General features: G+C 41.5%; 1 protein-coding gene across 1 annotated transcript in view; it reads right to left on the bottom strand.

The window, feature by feature from the left end:
• Positions 1-1907: 1907 nt before the first annotated feature.
• CPM (carboxypeptidase M) overlaps positions 1908-15583 on the bottom strand; it is an 83807-nt gene continuing 70131 nt past the window's right edge. Inside the window, exons 8-9 of the mRNA XM_008148783.3 lie at positions 8023-8171; positions 1908-5893 (exon numbers count right to left, since the gene is read on the bottom strand). Of these exons, the coding sequence (XP_008147005.2) occupies positions 5651-5893; positions 8023-8171 (392 nt within the window). The 3' untranslated portion in view covers positions 1908-5650. The remainder of the gene's footprint in view (positions 5894-8022; positions 8172-15583) is intronic.

Raw genomic sequence — 15583 nt, 5'->3', positions numbered from 1 at the left:
TGAAAAAGCTGTGGTACATTTACACCATGGAATACTATACAGCAGTAAAAAAGAGGGATTTCTTACCCTTTGAGATAGCATGGAGGGACCTGGAGATTATTATGCTAAGCGAAATAAGCCAAGAGAAAGACAAGTATCACATGATCTCACTCTGATGTGGAATCTAATGAACAAAATAAAGTGATGAACAAAGTAGATCCAGAGACATGAAAGCATGGAACAGATTGATGAGTCTGAGGCAGTGGTCGGCAAACTCATTAGTCAACAGAGCCAAATATCGACAGTACAACGGTTGAAATTTCTTTTGAGAGCCAAATTTTTTAAACTTAAACTTCTTCTAACGCCACTTCTTCAAAGTAGACTCTCCCAGGCCATGGTATTTTGTGGAAGAGCCACACTCAAGGGGCCAAAGAGCCACATGTGGCTCGCGAGCCGAAGTTTGCTGGCCACAGGTCTGAGGGAAGGTGGGGGTGGGGGAGGGAGAGATTAGCCAAAGAATTTATATGCTTATATGCATAGCCCATGAACACAGACAATAGTGCAGTGAAAGCCTGGAGTTGGGGGTGGGGTGGAGGGGAAATAGGGAGGACATCTGTAACACTTTCAACAATAAATTAAAAATAAATAAAAGCATGATCTTGAAACATTTTGAAAAAGATTGTGCCTTGTTTTTTTGGGGTGGAGTCGGGATAGGAAGTAATGGATGCTCTGAGTTGCAAATTTAAATATCGAAGTCTATCTAAAATATACCAGGAAATTTCTGCCAATGAATTCTCTTTTGGAAATAGGAAAACTGTTCCCAATTTATTTTCTAAATTGAAAGAGTTCACTTTTAGAAATTGGTACCTGTAAATTAGCTGTTTCCTACTGGACTTTTCTCATTTAAACTTAACTTTTTTTAGTATGTTTCCGAGGGCAGACATACTCAAGCTCACTTTCTCTGTGACTAGAAATTTGTACCGGGTTACATGGACATAGGGTAAGGGCTATTTTCCAATTCCTGTATCAGGCAAGTTATAAGTATGCTCTGTGTTTCAAAAGTACTTTATTATTTAGGACATTTATTTACTTACATAGCAATTAGGACTAAAGACTTCTCTCTATATCAACATTTCCCAAAGTGTGTTTGGAAATCTAGGAAGGTAAGTTCTGGGCTAAATTATTTATGAATGGTTCCATGGTACGTTTGGGAAATCCTATTTCTTTGTTGCATGATTTCTCAGACCCTTTAACTACATTAATGTGTATTGTGAATTTTCCAGGTTTTTTTTGTTTGTTTTGACCAGAAAGCACACTTTTCATTATCTACCCCATGGTACAAATTAATTTGGAATATAACATTAGGATGAGTATCCTATATATTAAAAGCCTAATATGCAAATTGACCAAATGGCAGAACGACCAGTCACATGATGCGCACTGACCACCAGGGGGCAGACACTCAATGCAGGAGCTGCCCCCAGCCCACAGGCCCCAGGCCAGCCAAGGCAGGTGCCAGCGGGGCCCCCACTCTCTACCTCCCCTCCCCCCCCGCAGAGGGAGGCAACCGGCGGGCGGGGGTGGACGGGGCTGGTGAGTGGGTGACGACAGGCTGGCCAAAGCGGGTGCCAGTGGGGACCCCCTGATCGCCCCGCTGGTCACCCCCACAGATCAGCCCTGATCGCCAGCCAGACCTAGGGACCCTACCTGTGCACAAATTTCATGCACTGGGCCTCTAGTATATCATAGTTATGAAAGAACTACCTGGGCTTTGAAGAGTTATTGTAGTATTGCCTCATAAAGGGTCATTAAGTCTGGCCTTTACCAGGCTTTATTCAGTGGTAATTGGTTCTCTAGTATGTGGACTTTATTACACTTGTGTAAGTATTTGTTTTCAAGGTAATGCAATGGAAAGAAACAGCATCGTATCATTTACATGAATATTAATTTATTGAGAATAAGATACATTTTAGATTTATTGAGTTCAGAGGTAGTCATGGCCAATACCCAATAAAAGTTTACATTCTTAATTTGTACACTTAAAGTTCTTAATTAGAAAGTCACTGAGAAAACTGCAAAAATCGAGAAACATCTATAAAAGGCCGTGGAATAGTTAATATGCTAAAGCATGATACAAGTTTGTAAGTAAGACAGTACAATATCTGCTTGTTGGTGATATAAAGTGTATAATGATGTTAGACTTTCCCCAAACTTCTGTTTTAGGTGTTAACTTTTTTGTTCCTCTTTAACCAGTTTCTCCTTCTCTCCCAATCTAAAGTCATGAGGAAGATATAAGGGATTTGTCATAAAATAGACATTAACTGTATTTTCACTGTGTACAGTAAGAATCAAACTTCTCAGTGAGCAACTTAATCCTGTTGCCATGAGACAATATGCTAGGCTCATTTTTCTGGATTTCCAAGGAAAAGATATTTCCAATCAAGTGCCAGATATTTTTACTTTCTGCAGGTAGAACACGCAAATTTGCTTCTGGAACAAAACATCAAGTACATCCAACAAGTCTCAATGTGGTAAATGAGGCACCAAAATTAACACTTACACCTGCAGGGATTTAGCAACATTTCTTTAAAGATTTGCTCATGTTTACATAATTCGAGTACGTACATCAGAAAAACTGTTACTTCATGCAAGTTTCCTTAAGTGTAATTAAATGATCATTCTAGCTAACCAACGTTTCATTTGTTTTCAGATCAATTCTGTTTATATCTGAGGCAAAAGATTTGGTCCTGGATAAGTTACACGGCCTTTAAAATATTGACCACTTGCGTGTTAATTATCCTTCCTTCACCTGGGCAAGCACCAAAAACAGCACCATTGTGGCTCACACTGCCCTTCTGACAGTCACAGAATCAGGCAAGCAGAGCCTTCATTTTACAGGTAAGGAAACTGAATGCGGGGTGGGCTTGAACCCAGGGCTCCTACCTAAGTATCATTTTACTGCCACATGCTATCTTTTCTTCTATCTTGAAAACCTTTACCATATTGGTTTCTCTATGAAAGGAGTTATAGCTGAACTTAGAACCTGAGGAATGTAGGAGGGTGGGAGCAGTAGGGAAGCTGTTCTGCAGGGAGATGTGGGGATCTGGTCGGAATTCCATCGTGTTTCTCCTCTTGGACACTTCACTGGATTAGTGGAGGGTGTAGCTCTACTTACTAACTCTTGCTACAAACTGTAGGGCATTGCTGAAAATATGTACCCCAAACCTGCTCAGAATTAAGTTCGGGTTTGGCGTGGATTTGGTTTGGAGATTTTTTTAAATTGTTTTGCTCATCTCTAAATAATTTTGATTCTGATAAAATTTCTGATTTTAAAAACAGTTCCTTAACATTATGGCTCATGAACCCAATTCAGATTTTGGTTCATGTTTCTTCAAAAATTGCTACCATAATTTTATTAATCAATGTCACCCTAATAAACGTAATTGAAAAATTAACAGTAAAAGAGTAACAAATAAGATTAAAAAGGAAAAAAATTTGCTGTCTTGGGAAAGGAAAAGTTAGAACTCAGAATGCCTGATTGAAAAATTCTTTAGGGCTTAATGGCAAATCAAGCCAGATTTCATATACTTTTATATGTAATATACCAAATCATTTTCTATAATATATTAACATACACTTTCACCTATAATAAGTTATGGTTTATTTGAATGAAAATGATCAAGATATTTAGCTTATTGCCAGATTTTAAAGAAGTGATTAAAAGATTATAAATGTTGTTTATATTAAACATGTATGATTTTGTATAGATAGAATCAGCTTGGCACAAGAATAGGTCCTAAATGCCCATGTATCTCCCATTCATGTATGGTTCTCAAGCATTCAACATGTACCAAGCCAACTACAGTTTCATTTTCGGTTTGATACTTCCCCTTATATAATGTTTTAAGTTAGATTAACTGTCATTATAGTGGAGAATAATTGCTTCATATTGAGTACTAATGATAAAAATTTTGTTTTCCAATAAAATAAAGGTAGTCTTAGAGTTAATAGGTAACATAATACCTTTACTATGAAGCTTAGGATAAATGCAAAGTCCAGTAAAGGCACCGTATTTGAATTTATTTCTTGATACATATATGAAAACACTGTTCTGTCAGCATTACTGGGAACCAGAAATTGCTAAAGCATGGGATCTAGTTTAACTCAAAGCCCTATACAATTTCTGGGAGACATTGGGAGTAGCAGATTGCTGGAATCCTTTGTTCATTCATTCAATTTCTAATATGTTCTCTGAGGATATAAAAATGCACGTTTCAAACAAATTAGCCCCTCAGTCCCAAAGAGCTCACTCTACTAGAGAAAACTCATACCTGGAAGTAGATTATAATACAGTGTTGTAAATCCAATAGTAGAAGTAACCTGTTTTACTTGGGGAGCAAAGAGGAAGGTCCCCAGATTGACTGGGAGGAGGCGAAATGGAAAGGAATGGAATGATGGTCGGCAAAGGCTTCCTGGAGGAGTCGATGCCTGAACTGAGTTGTCAAGAGGGAGGAGAAAGAAAATGTGGGTCAGAAGGGCATTCCAGACACAGGGACACAACAGGACATTGGGTGTCAGTAGGTTGTTGATTTTTGTTTTAAAGAGACCCCCTTCCGCAGTGCTGCGTGGAGGATGGATCTGAAGAGGAGGAAGCTGGGAGCAGGGGACGGATGGTACAGCAGTGGTGCAGGTGAGCTGTGACAGCCGGAACTTGGCAGTGTTAGTAGTCCCGGAGGGAGGGTAGAATCAATATTTATAGTCTTTGGTGATTGATGGGATATATGGGATGACAGAGGAGGAAGAAGTATCAAGGACGACTCCCAGGTTTGGTGGTACCAGGAACTGAGACAGGATACAGGAGGAAGAGCAGCTCTAGGGAGAAAAGTATGTTCCATTTTCGCATGAGTCTGAGGTACCTCTGGGTCACATCCAGGTGGATATGTATCCAGTGGGCGGTTGGATGTGAGTCTGAAGCTCAGGCAACAGGCTAGAATCACACATGTGGGGTTATCAGCATGACAGAGGACTGTTGGCATCCAGGTGCAGAACGGCAGGGACTCTTAAAGGACCCATTTGGGGACTCTGTAGGCACCACCTTGTCATACTGTTAGGACCATATCTTCTTGGGCCACTGAGACATGGTTGCCTATTTTCTCTCGTATTTCCTTAGAACATTTGCAAAGCTAAATATTCCCAGTCTTGTGATCATTTTTCCCTGCCCTGAGAACTAATGATATATGGCACTATCTCTTGATATATAGCACTCATAGCAAGGTCTTGTATATGATAGGTGATCAATAAATGTTCATGTTCATTGCTTATATTCATCTGTCTCTCCGTACGCAGATTTAGCTTTTTTTTTTTTTTCTTCTTGCAGGAACTTCATTTTTGCTCCTCAAGTTTAACTTCTTACAAATTTCTAAGATGCGTTTAAAATTAAGTGTAAGTGGGCAGTACTTGATAGGTGGGTGTCTTCTTTTCATCACCAAAGCTAAATAATTCCTTTCGTTATCACCACACATTTCTCGTTACAGGATTTAACCATTTGTCTTCTTAGGGAAGGATGGTGGAGTTTGCCCAGTTGTCTCACAGAGGGAGTTATATTTGCAGTCACCTGGCATGAGTAATCCCTGATTCCAGGTGGTGATGGGGTTGAGTTTCACATTTTGCTTCACTTGAACAATATGTGAAAAAGAGTCACTAAAAATAAGAACAGACTAGGCTTTGTTGCAGCTGAGTGGCTTGGCAAAATACTGTATAGAGGAATCATAGGACATGAAGGATTTGATACTAGGATAGAATCCAATTGCCCTCTGAGTGGAAATACTATATCCTTTTTAAGAGCACTGAAGTCCTGGGATTTTTTGGGGATAATCACCTTTGTGAGGTATGGCTCTTGTCCAGGGACTGTAACCTGAGAAGAAACAAGAAACAATTATCTGGATGATTTCAGATGTTTTGTGGTGCAAACACTAATATCTACCACTCAAGTGCAGCCTTTATGAAACACATGGAACAACCTGCCAGGCCTCCCCGGCTAGTAACCACTTCAGTTCTGCTCATTGAGAGAGTTACCCAATGTCTGTTGATATGGACAATAGTTGTTAATGCTGTTGCCAAGAATTACAAAGAGAAATAAATGCCGGTCCTTTATCTAGAGGTGTAAGTCAGGAGGAGGAAGCAGTAGACTGATCCTGCCCATCATTTCCATGGAGATTAAAGGTAAAGAGCTGTTTCTCTTGTCCCAAGTCTGTACTTAATATCCTGATTGGGTATCAAGATCCTTTATAAGTGGGATTATTTTCTTAATTTTATTCCATTTCCTTGCATCTGATCCAAGTGTACAAGTTTACTGCTTCCTTATAAAGCTTTGAGTTTACTTGGTTTTGTTCATATGAGTCTGAATCTTCAGCTAGACTTTTTTGTTGTTGTTGAGGGAAATGATCAGGAAGAATAAAACAAATGCTAAACTAATTATAGATCATGTCCATTGAGAGATGCTCTTATTGTATATGGTGAAGAGAGAAAAGAATGGAACATTTACATAACCATTAATTGGTATGTATTTTAGCCATTCATTTACATTTCCAAAGTCTAGCCTTGCACTCTTGTCCTAGAACTAGTAGGTAAAGCCAACAAGTACTGAATTGGTCTAATTGGAAATGAACTATTCATAACTATTCTATAAAGGTGTGGCTTATTTATGGGATTACATAAAAGTAATTTAGATTCACTACAAGGAAACCCCCTCACCCCCCATAGAATGGAAATGTAACAGCATGTAACAGGAAAATAAAGGGCCTTTTAAATACAAAGAGTCACAGTGAGTTGAGGTTTTCCAGCTCTATCCTCTCAGTAGGAGAGATTCTTAAGAGGATTAGCAATTGATGAGCTCCGCTGCTGGGCACTGTAGTAATAACCTATGGAGCAGGGGCTCTGAATTCTATAGTTTTACAAACTGAAAACTATGCCTTTAGTATGTCCTGAAGATGAAATAATGAAATGCAAAGCCAGTTTTTCCTACAGAACAGACTACCTTCTCCTAGGAGTAGCTCTGCTCAGAACAGCTGCTATGCTTGACATTAGACCCACTAAGCAAAGTGGAGAATCTTGAATTTCTTAGAGAAAAGTCATATCATCAAAGAATAAGAGACACAATCTGGACAACTAAATCAGATACCTATTCATTTAGTTCATTTACATATGCTTACCTGGGCTCAAACCAGTCCATGCTTCCTACTAGGAAGAAATGACTCAGAAACATGCATCTTAAATTAAAATTAAAACCTGAAATTTTACTTGCATTGGTTGATAAACCTATCATTTGCTTTTGAAAGGACTGCAAAATATGTCTATCGCTTAATATAGTGCTCAATTTTGTGCATCAAATTTTATTTAATTTTAAAAATAAAATTGTGTCCAAATTTATTTTTTTTATAGTATATTTTCATTGATTTCAGAGAGGAAGGGAGAGGGAGAGAGAGAGAGGGAGAGAAAAATCAATGATGACATTATTGATTGGCTGCTTCCTGCAAACTCCCCTGCTGGGGATGAAGCCCACAGCCCAGGCATGTGCCCTGACGGGGAATCAACCAACCTCCTGGTTCATAGGTCGACGCTCAACCACTGAGCAACACTGGCCGGGCCAAATCTATTTTTTAATAGCAGAAATTATGTTTCATGAAATGGGCATTAAAATGGTATTTCATAAAGCTTTACAAGTACTCTAGCTACATTGTTTAATTATTATTAATAAGGTTTTCTTTCTTTTTTTTTTAATCATAAAAAGTATAACAAGAAATAGGGTTTAGCCTTTATTAAAAATATTAACTGCCAGTTGGGAAAAAACCAAGGTTTTTTTGGTTTGTTCCGATCATGCTCACCTCTCTCAGTCCCTGCCACAGGCAAGTCTGACATTGTCTTTTCCTTTGTCCTCATGTACTACTTTTGGACATGTCAGACATATTTTATATTCCTCTTAGGTGAGTAAGTATTGTGAATTTTGTACTATTTTAATACCAATAACTAGAACTGTGTACTTACATTTAACGTATATGACCCAGGCAAGAGAAGGAGGTAATACTCTCCAAATTTGTTGGTTTTATAGGGGCAGACATGTTTTCTGTCTTGGACTTCTACAATTACATTGGGTAATGGATTTCCCTTTTGATCAAAAACTTGACCCTTTATACCTGTAAGACAAAACAAGGATTAAATGTTAATACCATGTATTATGGCATATGAAAAAATTTCTTGTAATTACTTAAAAATATATGCCACATTTTCTTTATTCACCCATTGATGAACACTTAGGTTGCTTCTGTGTCTTGGCTATTGTAAGTAATGCTGCAGTGAACATGGGGGTGGAGCGATCTCTTCAAGTTAGGGTTTCCCCGCTGAAGTAGAATTACCGGATCATATAGTCGTTCTATTTTAACTTTTCCTTTTTATTGTTTAAGGTATTACAAATAGTAGTAGATATGTCTTTTTCTTTTCCCCACTGACTTCCCCCTGGCCTCCCCTACACCCCGGCACTTGCCCTTGTCCCCCTGCTCCCCTCCTAGTGTCTTGGGTCTGTTGGTTGTGCTTATATGCATGCATACAAGTCCTTCGGTTGATCTCTTACCCTCCCAAACCTCCTCTACTTTCCCGTTGTAGTTTGATGCCTGTTTGATGCTTCTTTGCCTCTATTTTTGTTCAACTGTTTGTAATGTTCTTTATTATCCATAAATGAGATCATGTGGTATTTATCTTTCACTGACTGGCTTATTTCACTTAGCATAATGCTGTCCAGATCCATCCATGCTGTTGCAAATGGTAAGAATTCCTCCTTTTTTATAGCAGCACAGTATTCCATTGTGTAGATGTACCACAGTTTTCTAATCCACTCATCTGCTGATGGGCACTTAGGCTGTTTCCAAATCTTAGCTATTGTAAATTGCGCTACTATGAACATAGGGGTGCATATATCCTTTCTGATTGGTGTTTCTAGTTTCTTGGGATATATTCCTGGAAGTGGTATTACTGGGTCAAATGGCAGTTTCATTTTAATTTTTTGAGGAAACATCATACTGTTTTCCACAGTGGCTGCACCAGTCTGCATTCCCACCAGCAGTGATGAAGGGTTCCTTTTTCTCTGCATCCTCGCCAACACTTGTCGTTTGTTGATTTGTTGACGATAGCTGTTCTGACAGGTGTGAGGTGGTACCTCTTTGTTGTTTTGATTTGCATCTCTCAGATGATTAGTGACTTTGAGCATGTTTTCATATGTCTCTTGGCTTTCTGAATGTCCTCTTTCGAAAAGTGTCTATTTAGGTCCTTTGCCCATTTTTTGATTGGATTGTTTACCTTCCTTTTGTTAAGTTGTATGAGTTCCTTGTAAATGTTGGAGATCAAACCCTTATCGGAGATAACATCGGCAAATATGTTCTCCCATGCTATACTACAAAGCCACTGTTCTCAAAACTGCCTGGTACTGGCACAAGAACAGACATACAGACCAGTGGAACCGAACAGAGAACCCAGAGATCGACACAAGCCATTATGCTCAATTAATATTTGACAAAGGAGGCAAGAGCATACAATGGAGACAAGACAGTCTCTTCAATAAATGGTGCTGGGAAAACTGGTCAGATACATGCAAAAAAATGAAACTAGATCACCGACTTACACCATACACAAAAATAAACTCAAAATGGATATAGGACTTAAACGTAAGATGGGAAACCATAAAAGTCTTAGAAGAAGCCATAGGCAACAAAATAGCAGACATTTGTCGTAGCAATATCTTTACCGATACAGCTCCTAGGGCAACGGACACTAAAGAGAAAATAAACAAATGGGACTACATCAAAATAAAGAGCTTCTGCACAGCAAAAGAAATCATCAACAAAACTATTTTAACTTTTTGAGGAACCCCCATGCTGTTTTTACACAGAGACTGTACCAGTTTACATTCCCACAAATGGTGTAAAAGGGTTCCTTTTTCTCCACATCCTCGCCAACACTTGCTATTTCTTATCTTTTTGGTAATAGCCATTCTAACAGGTGTGAGGCAATAAACTTCATTGTGGTTTTGATTTGCTTTTCTCTGATGATTATTGGTGTTGTGCACCTTTTCATGTAATCTGTTAGCTATTATTCTTCTTTGGAAAAATCTCTATTCAGATCCTCTGCCAATTTTTTAGTCACATTTTTTGGGGGGAGTCAAGGGGTGTGTGGCAACAAGGAGGGAGGTGGGATGATGGTACCTGCCGGTCTCCATCTATGGAGAATATTTCAGTAGGTACCTAGATGTGGGTTAAATTAGAGGCCTGCCCCTCGGGTGGAAGCTTTAAGACAAGCAAACAGGCTTCTTTCAAAGAAAGACGGGGCATTTCTCAGTTGACTGTCTCTGCGGGGGGGTAGCCAGGTGAGTCTTGCGAGCCCTCTCAGAACTGTTTCATGGATGCAAGACCCACACCTTTCAAAGTTAGATGTTTTGGGGGCTCATCTCTCTAGTGCAGTTCTTAAAAGATGGGGTGCTAGATGTAGGGTTCAAACCCTCCACACCTCAGGGAACAGAGTTGTGAGTTCCTTCCTGATTGTGGGTGCTGTACTTGGAATAAGATCTATGGTGAGATCGTGTCTCAGCCCCTCCAATAGTTTCAATGTCGGTTGTTGTTTTTTTCCCCTCATTCATTCAATATGTAGGAGTCTGTCAGGTAGTTTTTGAGTTTCTTTCAGAGGAATCTGTTTCATATGTAGCTGTAGATTTGGTGTCTGTGGGAGGAGGCGAGTTCAGGATCCTCCTACATCACCATCTTGATCCAGAACTTGGTAAACTTACGTTTAATGTAATTAAAATACAATGAGGCTACCAATCTGATTTATAGGGTAAGTATCTAATCTAATAATAGACAAATATGTAAATTGACCATACCTCCGACACACCCATAAGCCACACCCACCATCCAATCAGAGCGAGTATGCAAATTAACCCAAACCAAGATGGCTATAGCCACAGAGAGCAAGGTTTCCTAGGTAACAGAGGAAGCCAAGCTTTCTGCCAGCCGTTGCAGGCCTAAGCCTCCACTCAAGCTACAAAGTTTCAATTATAGAAGGTAAACAAATTCAAACAAATGGCGGCAGAATGGAGCTTGAGAGAGCAGGCCAGGGTTGCCGCCGGCAACAGGGGAAGCAAAGCTTTCCACACACCCTGGCCAGGCTCACCCACTTAAGGCAACAAAGTTTCAATTATAACCCCAACACAAATGGCTTCGGGCCTCGGAGGGAGCCCCAGGCTTGGCTCTGCTCCAGGCTACAAAGTTTCAATTGTAGAAGGAAAATAAATTCCAGATACCAGGGCCTCTGCTTGCATTGCCAGGGGGCGTGACCGGCCTGTAAACCACCACAGGCCCCTCGCTCAGGCCGCCCCACGCCCCCAGGGTACCCCACCCTGATCAGGGACACCCTTCAGGGAAAACCAGCTGGCCCCCACCCCTGTATCAGGCCTCTATCCTATCTAAATAAAAGAGTACTATGCAGATTGATCATCACTGCAACACACAATATAGCTGCCCCCATGTGGTCAAAGATCCTGCCCCCATGTGGACACAAGATGGTTACCACAAGATGGCCAGCAGGAGAGGGCAGTTGGGAGGCACCCGGCCTGCAAGGGAGGGCAGTTGAGAGGGACCAAGCCTGCAAGGGAGGGCAGTTGGAGGTGATCAACCCTGCAGGAGAGGGCAGTTAGGGGTGACCAGGCCGGCAGAGGAGGAAAGTTGGGGGCAAACAGGCTGGCATGGGAGTGGTTAGGGGGTGATCAGGCTGGCAGGCAGAAGCGGTTAGGGGCCATCAGGAAGGAAGGCAGGCAAGCAGTTGGGAGCCAGCAGTCCTGGATTGTGAGAGGGATGTCCGACTGCCCGTTTAGGCCCGATCCCCGATCGGGCCTAAACGGGCAGACGGGCAGTCGGACATCCCTTGAGGGGTCCCAGATTGGAGAGGGTACAGGCTGGGCTGAGGGACAACCCCCCTCCGTGCATGAATTTCGTGCACCGGGCCTCTAGTATTATATAAAAATTAGAAAGCATAAAATCCTAAATCCATTCCTGTCATTTTCAAGTTGTTTTCTCAGTCACCAAACTGCACTGTGACTTTGCCACAGGTAGACTCCATAAAATCCTAAACAAAATTCAGTAATACCAATATATTACTTTACAACAGCGTAATTATCTATTCAAGGGATTCAATAGTGTTGTCTCGCAGTCAGGCAAACTACATGGGTAACAAAATTATAGTCACAGGGTTGCTTGGGAGCATGGAATCAATTGATGGAGTCTTATCATTACTAATAACTGAATATTTATTGATCAGTTAGTATATTTCAGGTTCTGTGCTAAGTGTTTAATGTGCTTTTTTCATTGAATCCTCACATCAACTGTATGAGGTAGGCAATGTTATTACCACAGCTTTACACGGTGAGGAAACTGGTATTGGATTATTCAATAACCTTCTCCAACTCATATAACCAACTACGCGGCATAGCCTAGCTGTGAGTCCATGCTAGTCTCCAGAGCCCACACGGAACCAACACCATACCCCTTACCTCAGAATTTCAGAACTATGGTTAGTTAATAAAAGGCCATTTACATTTTAAACTCTTCTCATTTTAAATCCTATATTTCACATTCCAAACCTAGAGACAGTTCTTCAAGCTAGGGAAGGCTGGGGAATTTAAATGTCACTGTTGCTGAACAAACACAGACCATGCTTAAATATGGAGTTTCTATTGGAGGGAAACCCCATACATCAGCCAAATAAAAGCTGTCTTCATACCTTACATGTCTGTACAATATTCTGTCCAGGCACCACCAAACCTTTCATTTAGAGGGGAGTAATTGTTTTACCAGAAGACACAATTTATTTTTATATGTTGAAACTGAAATATTGGAAAAAGACTAGTAGCTCCAAAGAGATGCAGAGAGAGCCAGTACTATTACATCAGGGGAACAAAAAAGTAAAAATTTGAAAAAAAAAAGCTCAGATAATAAACAAAGGAGAACAAACTCTGAGACTTAAATTTTGTGGGCCCACCTGAAAACGAGGTAGAGAAATGTAAAGCTCTCGTTCCCTTGGAAATGTATCAGCTCCGTGAATGGAAAGCCTGTGTCTGGCAAGAACTGGAATTCTGCGTCTGGAATGCAGAGTCCACGCTGGGTGGTACTCGGAGACTGCGTGTCCACTCCCTGTTCCCACCGAATGACCACAGTTGCCACCTATTCTGCATCGGACGACAGATTGACAGATATCTATCGGTGACCCACCGGCTTCTGGAACTCGGCACGTACCCGATTCTCTTAGGACAGATTGCTTAGGTTTCTGGGTGCAGTGGGCCACCCCCCAGACCTCAGGGTTCAGGTCTGCTTTGAGGAGAGAGGACAGCAGCAACAGGCAACATTGTGTCCCGCTCATCTTTGCTTCTCCCCAGAGAGGGGGACCAGCATTCCAGGCCCCTAGAATCAGACTCGCCCTCTTTCGCTACCTTGGCCTTGAGGTCTGCAATCCCTATTAAAATTCTAATGGCCATTCTTCTCAACTAGGACTGATCCTGAAATGCATATGGGACCACGGAAGACCCTGAATAGACAAAGAAGCCCTGAGGGAAAAAGTGGGAGGAGTCACGCTTCCTGATTTCAAACTGTACCAAGAAGGTATCATAATCAAACCAACATGGCATAACAGATACATAGGTCAGTGGAGTAGGTAGAGAGCCCAGCAGGTGACTGAAACTGCCGTTTGGACAAGTGGCTTGCTCAAGGTTTTACATGGGCAGATGACAAAACAGCGTGGGCCTTCCTGTCCTCTTGGCCAGGCCCCTCCATTACAGCAAGACAGGCCAGAGACTTCCGGCGGGTCAAAATCCGAGGCATCTTACTTAGCAAGTGGCGAAACTGTACCAGCAAATGTGACTTTGACAAATATCAACCATTTCCTCAAACCAGAACAATGCCAAGGAGGAGGTGTTTGCTCCCATCACCCACAAACAAAGGTATTCTTCGGCTGCCTATTGGGCACCAGGATGAAGAGAACCTTTCTTCCTGTCTTTCAAGTGACAATAACTACACTGTATCCGTGTTTTGAAATAGGGTTTCATGTTAAGCTAGAAAACAAACAAACACCTCTGTATTAAACCACAAGGGGGCAGGGTTGCCGTGCTGATGAATATATGTTTAAGTGCGCTGTGCATATCTGATTATAGAGCCAGCCAGCCAGACACAGCTTCTTTATAAGACCTAAGTGTAAATGGACTTGTTCGCCTTCCAAATTAATAATGGCAATAGCTATGCTATAGTTTGTATGCTATTGAACAGCTTACAACGCTCCTTCACTGGCAATATTATATCAGCACGATAAGCTACTTCGGGGCGTGCCTTAATTTAGTGCTTGGTAAGTAACCTTGACAAGTAGGTTGAAATTCCAAAAATAGTGGTGCCGTTCCATGGGGCGCATTGCATGTTCCGTTACCCTCCACCGCTGATGCTGATGAGGAGGAATTTTAGAAAAGAATAGGCAGAGTACACACTAAAGGATCGATATAGTCATAAACACAATAGAAAGGTTAAACTAGTATGTGTCTCATGAGGAAATCTAGTGGATAAATACTAGAATATTAAGCTAGAGAGGACCCCAAACAAACTTTGATGACAATTAGAAAGGAGAAACACACAATAATAAGCTTAATAAATGTTGCTCTGCCCTGGCCAGTGTGGCTCAGTGGTAGAGCGTGGCCTGTGTACCCGAGGGTCTCAGGTTTGATTCCTGGTCAAGGCACATACCCGGGTTGCAGGTTCGTTCCCCGGTCCCGGCTGGGGGCATATACGGGAGGCAACCAATCTATGTGTCTCGCTCACATCAATGCTTCTCTCTCTCTCTCTCTCTCTCTCTCTCTCTCTCTCTCTCTCTCTCTCTCTCTCTCTCCCTCTCCCTAGCTCCCTTCCAGTCTCTAAAAATCAAATGGAAGAAATATCCTTGTGTGAGGATTAACAATAAATACATAAATAAATGGTATTAATATGCTAGTGAAAAGGAAAGATGAAATTTTGTAGCATCTGCCACAGGGAATCAACCTACCCCATATATGTCTCAGCCAGTTAGACACAGTCCTGGGAATTCACCAGTAATCCCTGCATACTCATGTTGGGGCAGGGAGCATGGGAATGGGAAAATAGGTATGAAAGGTGGAGGGCCATCCATGTTTTGGATAAGTGGTCAAGGAGAGCTCTTAATTCTCCTTGTCGTCAGGCCTGTACCTCTGTGCTGCTTACTTTTCCCTCCTTGGTAGCAGGTGGGAAGCATCTACAAAGTCACAGGAATGATGCAGTCATGCAGCAGGCACACCAGACAAACCTCTTCCACACAAACATACACCCCCATGTGGCTTGATGTGGTAGCGTAACTTTTGTGTCAGTTCTTGATGTTTCTTCCCCCAAGCCATTCTGAATGGAGAAAAATAACTTTAACTCTGGCAATGAAGAGCCTTCCACACCCCGCCCAGAGAGACACAGACTATCAAATGAGCGTGAACTGTGTGTGACTCCATCACCACCGCCAGCAGCATCGGCAT

This window comes from Eptesicus fuscus, chromosome 7, assembly GCF_027574615.1.
Source record: "Eptesicus fuscus isolate TK198812 chromosome 7, DD_ASM_mEF_20220401, whole genome shotgun sequence".
NCBI classification, from domain to species: Eukaryota; Metazoa; Chordata; class Mammalia; order Chiroptera; family Vespertilionidae; genus Eptesicus; species Eptesicus fuscus.
Note: the sequence above shows the minus strand (reverse complement) of the source record. Positions and strands in the feature narration are given on the sequence as shown.